At 70.6% G+C, this 11307-nt stretch overlaps 1 protein-coding gene across 1 annotated transcript; it reads right to left on the bottom strand.

Annotated features, from left to right (window-relative positions):
- Positions 1–84: 84 nt before the first annotated feature.
- Positions 85–10129, bottom strand: TIMP2 (TIMP metallopeptidase inhibitor 2). Its single transcript, XM_074889160.1, has 5 exons — positions 9814–10129; positions 2592–2692; positions 2407–2515; positions 2019–2143; positions 85–1710 (listed from the first exon to the last, which is right to left on the bottom strand). The coding sequence occupies exons 1-5, from the start codon at positions 9938–9940 to the stop codon at positions 1510–1512; spliced, it is 663 nt and encodes a 220-aa protein (XP_074745261.1). The 5' UTR covers positions 9941–10129; the 3' UTR covers positions 85–1509.
- Positions 10130–11307: the final 1178 nt, after the last annotated feature.

The raw sequence follows: 11307 nt of genomic DNA, 5'->3' as shown, positions 1-11307 counted from the left end.
GGAGCGGCGCCACCGCTCTCCAGTGCCCGGGAGCTGCCGGTGCGGCCCCGGCGGAACAGAAATTACAGCACAGGGACCACGGAGCCGGTGGCAAAACAAGTGGAAATTAATAAACTCAGAGACAGACTAGAGCAGAGACAGGAGTAAATGGCACATATGATACAACCATACAGTAAGCGAACGGGCGTCGTATATGGGAGTGATTAGAGGTTGGGGTTTTTTTTTTTTCTTTTTCTTTTTAATTTTTCTCTTTAATACGTTGGAATTGCCCAGACTGGTCCAGTACGACATCTCAAACCTGACGGGGACGCACAGCATGAAAACACCCCGGAGCGGGGCTGCGGGGGGGATTCCCGGGACACACGTGCCGGTGCTGCCGGCGTCGCGGACGGGCGGCCCCACGGCCGGCACCGCGCGGTGTGGGAATGGCTCAGAGAAAAGCGGGACCCGAGGGGTGCGGGAGGGTTCGCCGGAGGGGACGGGTTTTCCTGTGGCTGCGTTGCTGCCCGCGTCCGGCCGGGTGCCGGGATCCATCTTCCCGTTGCCGATGAGGAGGGAGCTCGGGCAGTGCCGCCGAAGGCCGTGGCCCGGCTCAGCCAGCAGCTGCACGAGGCCATGATGGAAATGCTCTGCACCCACACAGCCGGAGCTCCTGCCCCCGCTGCTGTCGAGGGGCAGCTCCCTGCCTGCCCTGCTCCCTGCCTGCCAAGGCTGGTGGGTCTCAGCCCGTCCAACGGCAGCCGAAGGGTCTGGCAGCAGCTCTCCGCCCGCACAGGAGGCTGTAGGGGGAGCAGACCCCCCCCTCCATGATGCCGGGGAGGGCGGTGAACCCCACACTCACCTCTGTGTCCCCGTGGGGAGAGGGGCACGTGGGGAGAGGGGCAGCAGCACCCGGGTGCATGCAGGGATGGGGGGGGTCACCCCAGCCATGCTAACGTGTCCCTCCAGCTTTTCAGGACAAGCAGCTGCGCAGGAGCCACCCGGCCCACGAGAAGCCCAGAGCCCCTCGCACGCAGCCGGGGGCTCTGCCACATGGTACCCCCCCACCCAAGAGCCCCTGGCTGTACCCTTCCTGCACCCCAAAGGGAGGGACGGGTGGTGGGTGGGGAGGGGGACAGAGGGGTCCCCGGCGCTGGAGGGCAGCTGGGGACACTGCGGTGGGGAGCGCTGCCTGGCAAGAGCTGCTGGGGTGGCTCCCCCACGGCGGGGGCACTGGTAGACCTGCTACGCAGCCGGGGCAGCTCCCGCCACTCCCGAGGGTTCGGTTCCTTCACAGCTGCCCGGGCACCAGGGCTGAGCGCGGCCCCGGCAGCGGGGTCCCCCCGCACCCTGCTCAGCCCTGCGGGTCCCTGTCCCTGCCCCCTGCACGCGCGCGGCAGCTGCCGCAGCCCGGGGACCCCCGTGGCCGAGCGGATTTTCATGCTGTCTCCAGGAATTGATATCAGCGTGGACCAGTCTAACATCTCGCAGGTTTTTTTTCTACTGGCTACTGGAATGCGCTCGTTTGGCTTAGGGGTCCTCGATGTCGAGAAACTCTTGCTTGGGGGGGGCCATGCCGCGGTACCAGGCGCACGAGCCGTCGCTCCTCTTGATGCAGGCGTAGTGCTTCGCCTGCCGCCCGTCCACGTTGTTCTTCTCCATCGCCCAGTCTGTCCAGAGACACTCGTCCGAGGAGGAGACGAAGCAGGGGATGGAGAGGCAGCGCGAGATCTGTGCACAACAGACACCGGCACCGTCACTGACCGCCCCGAGGTCAGCTGCCCCCCCAGCTCTGCACCAGGGATGTGGGGCTGCCCCTGCCCCGCAGAGCCCGGTGGGGATGCTGCTCCGGTGTGGGGGGACCAAGGGAACCCCTGGGTGCAGGTCCCGGGGCTGGACTCGGTTCCCAGCTGCCCCCCGCACAGTGTCATACTTGAATGACGGGGAAGAGCCTCTCACCGTGGAGTCCACGGGGCCACGGAACCCGCCAGCACGGGGAGGGGGCGCAGCCCGAGCTCGGGGGCTGCCCGGTCACTCACCTTGCACTCGCAGCCCATCTGATACCGCTGGTTTAGGCTCTTCTTCTGGGTCGGGCTCAGCGAGTCCCAGGTGGAAACCAAGTCGCAGAGTGTGATGTGCATCTTGCCGTTGCCCTCTGACTTGCCTGGGGAGGGGCCAGACAGAGTGCTCAGACGGTCCCCCCAGGTGCCCCAGGGCCCAACGCTGACTCGGGGTGCTGGGGCCTCAGTCCAGCCCCTCCCGGCGTTCACCGGTGAACCCCGGGGAGCAGAGGCTCATCCCCCCTGAAGCTGCCCCACCACAGCCCGGAGCTGCCGAGCGCTGCCAGGACACAGGAGGAGGAGGGGGGGGGCCCGTGAGGCAGCAGGGCCACCTGCGTCCCTGAGAGCCCTCCCTCGAGCTGCCCACCTGCGATGAGATACTCCTTCTTCCCGCCGGTGTCCAGCAGCCGGCCGCACACGGCGGTGGATGGGGCCGTGTAGATGAACTCGATGTCCTTGTCGGGGCCCTTAAACATCTGGGGAGAAGGAGCAGGAGTGAGCGGCCGGCACAGAGGCTGCCCCGGCCCCCCCGGCCCCCACGTGCCCCATTACCTTGATCTGCTTGATTTCATACTGGATTCGTTTGATCGGATTCCCGTATATATCGTTCCCCGAATCCACCTCTTTCGCAGAGACGGCCTTTGCTCGGATCACTGCAACGGAGAGGTGTCGAGGTCAGCAGGGGCGCCCAGGGACCCCAGGTGCCCGCCCTGGCGGGACAGTCCCGCTCAGCCCCTCCACCCCACAGCGGCTCCCGCCCTCGCACGGGGCCGGCTGCCCACAGTGAAGCCCAGCTGCCCGCAGAGCTGGCTGTCACACGCTGTCCCCAAAGGGACGGGGCTCTGGCAGGCACAGGACGGGCAGCATGGCAGCAGCACCCTCCTGGCAGGTGGTACAGGCAGGTCACCCCAGGATCGCCTGGCCCCGCTGCCACCAGCCGTGCTACACCGGTTGCCCTTGGCCAGCACTGGCCCGGTCTCTGCCCAGACCCTGCCCAGGCTCATGCTCGTCACCCAGATGGCACCAGGACAGCTAAAACCCGCCAGCAGCATCCTGGGAGCACTGTGGTGTTTGTCCCACTGTCATTAATTAAACCGGTCTCTGACAAGGGGCCCAGCCAAATGCCCGTGTGGCCAGGCCAGGCTGGGGGAGGAAAGGGCAGAGGGAGTTATTTGCAGGGTCACCTTTGGGTGCAGAGGGAGGTGGGAGTCACATCCCTGTCCCAGCTGCTCGCCACAGCCAGTGCAGGCACAGGCACTGCCCTCCAAGTGCCAGCACAGGCAGCTCGTGCCAGGGTCCCCTGCCAGCCCCTCTGCATCCCCACATCGGGGGAGTGGGGGTCCTGGGACCAGGCTGCCTCCGCACCCCACAGCCAGAGCGGGGGGTCCCTGTCCCACCATGGAGGGGTCCCGGCTGCCACAGGGCGATGCTCTGGCTGCCGGCTCCCTGCCAGACCCCCGCTACTGCCGCGTGAGCCTCACGCCGTGCAGGCGCAGAAACCGCATCCGCCGGGGTGTCACTTCCTGCCCTCGCTGCCTGCAAAACTGACCTGGGGACGCCGACGGCCGGGGCGGTGCAAAAACACCACCCGGAGAGGGGAGGCAGCGAGCTCCCCAGCGGGCAGCCCCGAGCAGCCCGGCCAAGGGCAACAAGGCCACGGCCCCGGGGGGGGGTCCCGGTGCTCAGTGCTGGGGGACAAGGCTGGGTGCCCCCGTGCCGGTGAGGACGCGGCACCCTGGAGCCAACTCTGCCGTGGAAGGGTCCCTGTGGTCACGCTGCCAGCACAGCCCGGGGACACCCAAACCGGCATGTGAGCGCTCGGCACGTGGCAGTGACCTGCAGGCAGGGTAGGCAGCAGGCAGGCAGGCAGCAGGCAGCCAGCTCACCCTGACTCACCGGCTGGGCACAGAGCGGCTGGCTCGGGGCTGAGCTGAGTGGTGGACGCAGCTGCTCAAGCACGTGGGGCCTGGGTCCCTGCACCGAGACCTGCGGCTCCCTGCCCGGCTTCCTCCCGGCCGCCCCGGGCAGCACCGGGGACGCTGACGGTGTGAGGGCAGCGGCTACAGCTCCTGTCCAGCACCCTCAGAGCCGGGGAGGGGGCCTAGCTGCAGGGCAGGGGCTTGCGGGGCTCCCCCCTCTGCTGGGGGTACCCCAACCCACCGGGAGGCCAGCACTCCGTCCCTTGTGCGTGCCGCGGGCAGGGAGCAGGGACCCACAGGATGGCCGGGGCAGTGGGAGGGCAAGTGCCAGCCGAGCTGGGGACCCGGCTCGTGTCCCCCACCGAAAGGTGGGAGCAGCCAGGGACGTGCCGGGGGCCGCCCACCAGCCCGGCACAGACACACTTGCCTCCTTTCGCCCAGCACAGCAAGGAGAGGGAATCTGACCGCGCTCTATAAATACCAGGGGGCAGGGGGGCACGCGGACGGGCTATTTGAGCTGAAGGTCGGAGGGGCACGGCCCCACGTGGGTACCGGTAAGCGCCAGCTGAGTTTACTCTGGAAAGGAGAGGGCGGCCACCAGCCCTGGCAGGGGCCAGGGAAGAGACTTCCCAGAACAGTCGCCCCAGGTCAACGCGGGCACTAGCAGACACAACCTGCCGGTACCGGGGCTGCCCCGAGGGCTTTTCCGGCTGTGCTCCCCTCCCCTGGGGCAGCCCCCACCCCACTCCCCACCCTGGCTGGAGGGGCTTTGCTTGGCACCTGCAGACACGGTCCCTGCCCGCTGCCTGTGCCCGCTCCAGCACACCGGGGTCGCCGCAGGCCTGGGCCGCCCCTCGCCCCCGACCCAGCCGCTGCCGCGTCCTGCGGCGAGCCGGGCCCTTCGCCGCTCCGTGCGTGTCTGCGGCGTAACTTGGGGGTGAGCGAGCTGGGGAGCCGACTCCGGCCCTGTGGCTCCAGGCGCGGAGGAACGGTTACTGGTTCAGTGGGCTCCAGCCTTTTCCATTCACGTGCTGATGAATCACTTGACAAAAATGCAGCCCAATTCTAGGCGGATTTGTTCTGAACAGTGCGGCTTTGTGGAGGGGACGGCTGCGCTGCGCTTTCCCCGCCAAGACCCCAGCAGCGCAGCCAAGCTGCTCCGCACCAGCCAGGAACCGGAGCGGCGAGGAGGGCGAAGCCGCAGGGATCGTGGCGGGGAGCCCCGGAGGAGAGGCCGGCTGAGGTCCCCGCAACGAGGAGGCAGGGCCGAGGGGCGGAGGGAACCCCCGGGGGCGCAGAGACCGGCAGTCGGACCTCCCCAAGTGCCAACGCTGCCATCACCACTCCTGCCACCGGCCTGGGCAGCCACCAGCTGCCGGAGCCCAGACCCTGCATGAGGCTGAGCCGAGGCTCCCGGCAGGCGCAGCACCGTCCGACCAGGGCAGCGCTGCTCCTTCCCCAGGCAGGACAAGCTGCCACAAGAAGACGCACCGTGGAGCAACCCCATCCCGGCAGCATGGGACCCCACTGGTGACACCCCCTGTGCTGGCCCCCAGGGCCGCGAGCCACGACCACCCCACAATGAGGACCTGGAGCTCCCCGGGGACAGACGGGGGTCCCCTCGCTGCCCTCTGCCCCCAGGGTCGGGACCACCACGGCGTCCTGCCTCTGCACCGGGAGAATTCACCTTTAACTCTGCACAGAAGCTGCTGCGTGAGCAGAGCCACGCTGGCAGCTGGGGCCTTCGGAGCCCCGCAGCTCCTGCCCCCCCGTGCCCACTGCCTCGGGGGACTCAGGGCTGGGGCCGGTTCCGAGGGGTTTCAATAATCCCCCCCCACCTCACTGCAGTGACCCGGCACGGCCTGTGGCTGCCACCCAGCACCACTGCCCACAGCAGGATGCGGTAACGGGCACAAGGGCAGGCAGAGGGGTGGGGGGTCTGGCCCCCGGCTGCAGAGGGGTGGGGGTCCGTGGGGAGCTGGTGACTTCCCTCCCTGACCAGCCGGGGCTGCCTGGGGCCGAGGAGTCCGGGCATCCTGCGGCAGAGCAGTCCCCATGCCACGAGGAAGGTCCCCACATTGGGGCCCAGCCGACCCTGCACCGCTCCCCCCGTGACCAACTGGTTCAGACTGGGGCCGCGCTGCAGCTCCAGGAGCAAAGCTGGGTGCAAATAGAGTCACCCAGTGCCACAACCCCACCGGGACGCCCCTCTGGGCTTGCCAGCCGGGGCAATGCTGTCCTCCCCGGCCCCCGCCGCGCTCTGCCCCAGCTGGGGGGCTGCACCCCGTGTTTCTGGCTGCTGAGCAGGGGGTTCCTGCCGTGGACAGTTGCCGTCACAGCAGGAGCCGCTGTGGGCAGGCGGCGGGGAGATGCTGCGAGACCCTACGGGGAGATGCAGCAGCCCCAGGTTCTCCCCAGGGAAGGAGAAAAGGGTGTTGGGAAGCGGTGACCTGCCAAGGGGGGAAGCGGTGTGGGCGCTGCACAGTGGCAGCACCAGGACCCTCCGCCCCGGGATGTGCCAAATGGCCGCCCCTTCTCCGCCATCCCACCCCGGACGCCGTGGGGTAGCCCCACCAGCACCCGCCCGCGGCTGCCCGGGAAGCGCCGGTGCCCGCAGAGCGCGGAGCCAAAGCTCCCTTCTGCGGGGGTGCTGGCACCCAGCACTGCCCACCCGGCACCACCAGCCCGGGCACCCCTCCCCGCAGCGGGGGCAGCCCCAGGGCCACTCCAGCCCGGCTTGAGGCCAGAGGAGGTGGGGGAGCCACCAAACCACCGCCGGGAGGGACTCGGCCCCAGCCCCGCCTGGCACACGGGCAGCAACCAGCCCCCAGGAGCCTGCCCGCACCCCAGCAGCAGCAGAGCGGGGCACCCCCTGCCCCAGCACAGCAGTTTCGGGGATGGGGAGGCAGGAGGGATGCGGAGCTGAGTGAGGGGGCTGAGCAGAGGCTACGGGGGCTCCACCGGTGCCTGGCAGTACCCAGGGGGACGCGGGGGGCACCAGGCCCCACTCGCCTGCCGGCCTGCGCGGGAGCCACGGGCTCTGCGCTGCCATGGCCGCGTGCGTCATCCCGGGCCTCTGACGGGAGCGGGATGGGGCCCAATCAGCAGCGGCCCCGGCAGTCAGCCCACGGCCCCTCCGCGCCAGCCGCACGGGAAGGGCTCCGACCGCTGGAGCTCGGCAAGGCGGCACCGGGGACCGGCAGCCCCCCGGCTCCAGCAGAGCTCGGCAGGGCCGGCCGGGCAGCCACGCTCGCCCTGGCAGCCCTCGGGCAGGGACCGCTCCCCCCAAACCCCCTCCTCTGCCTGGGCCCTGCAGCAGCCCCCACTTTTCCCCCCTGCCGCCACGCTGCCTGCGCCCTATCCCGAGGAACCAAGCGCTGGGACAACTGGGATTGGCACAACGCTGCCAGGGGCTGCACCCAAGGTACCCCCGTCCCTGGTGGCACCCCGAGCCCCACTGACCCCTCCTGGTGCCACACAAGGCCAAAGCCACGTCCGTGCCCAGAAGGCATCACCCCCCCCCGCTGCTCCAGGGGAGACCACGCAGAAGCGGCCCCAGCAGAGCAGCCCCCAGCCCCCGCCGCCCTGGCACAGCCCCGGCGAGGAACGGGAGAACGGGAGACAGGGCAGCCCCGAGCCCTCAGGCCCTGCAGAAACCCGCTGTCCTGGGGGCCAGGGAGCGCAAGTGCCGGGTCGCTGGCTCCAAGTCACCAGCTCCGGTGAGGCGACTCCCAGCCCCTCGGGCACCCCGTGCCCACCACAGAGAAACGCAGCCCTGGGCCCCGGCCCCGCTCCTGGGGCGAAACGGCTGCAGGGGTGCGAGCGAGGGCAGGGGGGCCGTGGGGAGGCACAGACGGATGTGGCAGGCACCCCCCATGCTACAGAGCGGGGGTCCCAACCCCACGGGGCCAGGCCTTGAACCACACTCCCCCAGCTCCCCACTACCGAGGGCTGGGCATGAGCCTTGGGGCTCATCGGCCGCCCCAGGTGTGCCCCACACCACAGGGCATCCCCCACCACCACGTCTCCACCCAGGGCCCAGCCTGGGCACGGGCCGCTGCATCCGCAGCCGCCGGGGAAGGTCCCGGCAGCACCCGGCACCTCTGGGCTCCGCACACCCGTGGGGAGGGAGCCGGCTGAGGAGCCTCCCAGCTCTAGAGAGCATCCAGGGGGAGGATGAGAAGCAGCAAGAAGGCCAAGGATCACCGGCTGCAGGAGACAGACCCGTGTTGCGGGACAAACCCTGCTCCCCCCAGCCCAGCGCTGTCCCCCCAGCTCAGCCAAGGCAAGAGTGACCCGGACGAGCCGCAGAGGGGACTCGGGCTGGGAGCCAGGCGGTGCCAGCGTGGCCCGGGAGGAGGCCGCCGAGGCAGGACAGGCTCCAGGCGGGCACCGGACGGCACCTGCCGAGGGCAGCGGGGCAGCCCGGCCCGCAGGAGAGCGCTGCCTGGCCACACCGTGTCCTCCCGGGGGCCAGCGAGACGCCGGGGCTGCCGAGACAGCCGGTGACTCAGCAGCTGAGTCAGGGCTGAGCCAGCACCCCGGGACGGGCAGTGAGTCACGAGTGGCGCGGAAAGCTGATCCGGATGGGAGCGTGACGGGAAGCCACAGCCCCGCTCCCCGAGTGGGCGTGGGGAATCCCGCAGCCCAGCGACACCGGCTCGAGCAGCAGCTCCAAAAATTCAGCGCTCCATTTTGTCTAGAAACCTCCCTGTCCCCAACATGCTTCGCGGCAAGGCCAGGCAGAGCCGGGGCACGCGGGGCAGCGGCCAGACGCTGCGGGAGTCGCGCTCGCGGGGCAGAAGGGCCGGGAGCGGGGTCTGGAAGGGGCGAGGGCAGCCCGAGAATCCGTCAGGAGCATCCCGGCTCAGGAGCGGGGACAGGGCAGGGCCGGCCAGAGGTTGGGGCTGCCTCAGTGTTTGGGAATGTTACCTCTCCAGCTGAGCCCGGGGACGGCCCCGCGAAGGAGAGCGTCAGGAACTGGGGCTGGTCTGTTTGTTTAATATGTTAAAATTTAATAAGGGCATTATTCATAGAAAGAGGAATCCAGATCCCGGCGCTGCCAAGCCCTCCCTTTCAGCAGCATCCAAGCCGAACAAAGTGGGACGGGGGAGAGGAAATGCCTGGAAATAAGGAACAGACGGGAGGTGACCGAGCCCGGCGCTGCCTCTCCCGGGCCGGTGCCGGCTCCGTTCTCCCGGGCCGGGGCCGTGCGAGAGGCGGCAGTTCGCGGCCTTCCCCGGGGCCATCAGCTCCCCGCGCTGCCACGTACCATCGCGGTGTAATCGAAGTTGGAGGAGGCCGGGCTCGCCCGTCTCACCGGGGCTGCGCCGCGGGGACCCCGGCCCGGGCTCGGGCCCGGGGCAGAGCCGCGTTCCGGCGGCTCCTCGCATCGCCCGGGGACGCCCCGGGGAGCGATGCCGGGCGCGGCCGCGACGGTCCCCCCCCCCCCCGCGCCCCCCCCCCCCCCCCAACCCCCGGAGACGGCGAGACGCGCGGGGAGGGACGGACACACCCCGGGCGGACAGACGGACGGACGGACCGCGCCCGGCCGCGCATCGGCTCCCGCCGACACACCCCCGGGGCCGGCCGGGGCGCGGACCCGCACCGGCGTGGGGCTGCGGGCAGGTGCCGGGGGCGGCTCTGCCCGTTCCCTGCCCGCTCCCTGCCCGCTCCGCTTCAACTTTCCGCCCCTTCCCCCGCCGGGAAGTTCGCGCGGGCCGGGCCGGGGCTCCGGGGCTGCTACCGGGGCGGGGGGGGGGGGGGGGAGGTTCTGGGGCTGCTACCGGGGTCCCTGGCGGGGGCTGCGGGGCCGGTACCGGGGGCTGCGGGGCCCCGCGGCGGAGGGGGCTCACCTATGTCGGCGTTGCAGAAGGCCTGTTGCGGGTGGATGGGCGAGCAGCTGCAGGCGTCGGCCGGGCGGGCCCTGCCGAGCAGCAGCACCGCCAGCCAGGCCAGCAGGCTGGGCAGCGCGGCGGGCATCGTGCGGGGGGGCTGCGGGCTCGGCCACCCGGCCCACGAACCGCATCCACCGCCGGGCCCGGCCGAGCCGCCGCCGGGAAGTTTTGGGGTCCGGCAGCCGCGGCCCCTGCGCTGCTTTTCTCCGGAGGGTGTTTTCTTCCTGCCTCCCCCCACCGCCGCTCGGCCTCGCTTTTTAACGTACTCCGGGGATTTGCTGCTCCTCCTCTGCGTGGCGCGGGGCCAGCCCGGCTGCTCCCGCCCCTCCGCAGGATGCGGCTCCGCGGCCGCGCTCGCCCCCCCCCCGGCCACCCCCCCCGCCCCCGGGGCGAGCCCCGCGCATCCCGCCCGCCCTCCGCGGCCCCGGGACCCGCCGCCCGGGCGGGAAGGGGGGTACCGGAGCCCGGCCCCGGCTCGCAGACCTGGCGCCCGGCCGTAAATTGCCGGGGGGGGGGCGCTCAGGGCTGTGCCCCCGCCTTCCCTCTCCTCCCCGCTCATCCCACCCCCCGTGCCCCCTCGCCTGCTCCCACACCGGCCGCGTTCACCCGTGGGTCCCACACTGCTGCGACTTGCCCGCAGACCCCGGGGCTTCTTCCCCCTGGCCAGCAGCCCCCCCTGCCCTGGAGCACACCCCCAAACCCCCCCCCCGGCCCTGTCCCAGCTTCAGCCACACCGGCAGCACCCGCAGCCCCCGGCCCAGCGGCTGCACCACCACGCTCCGTCTCTCCAGCGGCGCCTTTGTCCCCACGAAGTGGGCAAGGAGCCCAGCGCGGCCTCTGGCCACGGCCACGGCCTCTGGGCACGGCCAAGCCAGGCGCCGCGGGCACACGTTGGCAGGGACAGCCAGCGCCGCGGCCACAAAACCTGCTCCAGAGCCAGCTGCTCGCCAGAGCTGCCCCGCCAGGGCTACTCGCCTTCGAGGGAGATACCAGAGCTGCTGCCCTTGAGGATGAGAAGAAAGAGCAGAAATGTCAGCAGCAGAACCCGGGTCCGAGCCCTGCTCGAGCCTGCAGGAACCCGTGGGAGGTGACTCTGCCCCCACGGCACTGGGATGCTGGATGGAACCTGGAAAGGGGACCTGGAAAGGGGGCTCCAGCCCCCGGCCCCACTGCACGGCACACGGCCTGCAGATGCATCGCCGCGGGGCCTGAGGAGCCATGGGCCCAGGGACACTGCGGCCTGGTCCCGTTCACAGCAAGGCAGGGGCTGACGGTCCCCTCACTGTGCCGCTGCCCCCGCAGCCACCCTGGCCCCCGATATCCCGCCGGCACGAGGAGGGGTGAGATGGGGTCCAGCCAGATCAGTGGGAGAAGGGCCAGCACGGGCGGGCAGGGCAGCCGTGGGATGGTCTGGGGGCACAGGGGGATGTGGTACAGGGAGCCCCCCCCTTC

This window comes from Strix uralensis, chromosome 19 (genome assembly GCF_047716275.1).
Source record: "Strix uralensis isolate ZFMK-TIS-50842 chromosome 19, bStrUra1, whole genome shotgun sequence".
NCBI classification, from domain to species: Eukaryota; Metazoa; Chordata; class Aves; order Strigiformes; family Strigidae; genus Strix; species Strix uralensis.
The sequence above is the reverse complement of the archived record's forward strand: the minus strand, read 5'-3'. Positions and strand labels throughout refer to the sequence as shown.

What these genes read in the sequence shown, in the direction of transcription:
- TIMP2 (XM_074889160.1), bottom strand. Translation starts at nt 9,940, where the DNA reads ATGCCCGCCGCGCTGCCCAGCCTGCTGGCCTGGCTGGCGGTGCTGCTG. An exon ending in GAAGGAGTATCTCATCGCAG is followed by an intron (nt 2,144 to 2,406) that starts GTGGGCAGCTCG and finishes GCCCCTCCCCAG; the next exon opens with GCAAGTCAGAGGGCAACGGC. An exon ending in AGATGGGCTGCGAGTGCAAG is followed by an intron (nt 1,711 to 2,018) that starts GTGAGTGACCGG and finishes TGTTGTGCACAG; the next exon opens with ATCTCGCGCTGCCTCTCCAT.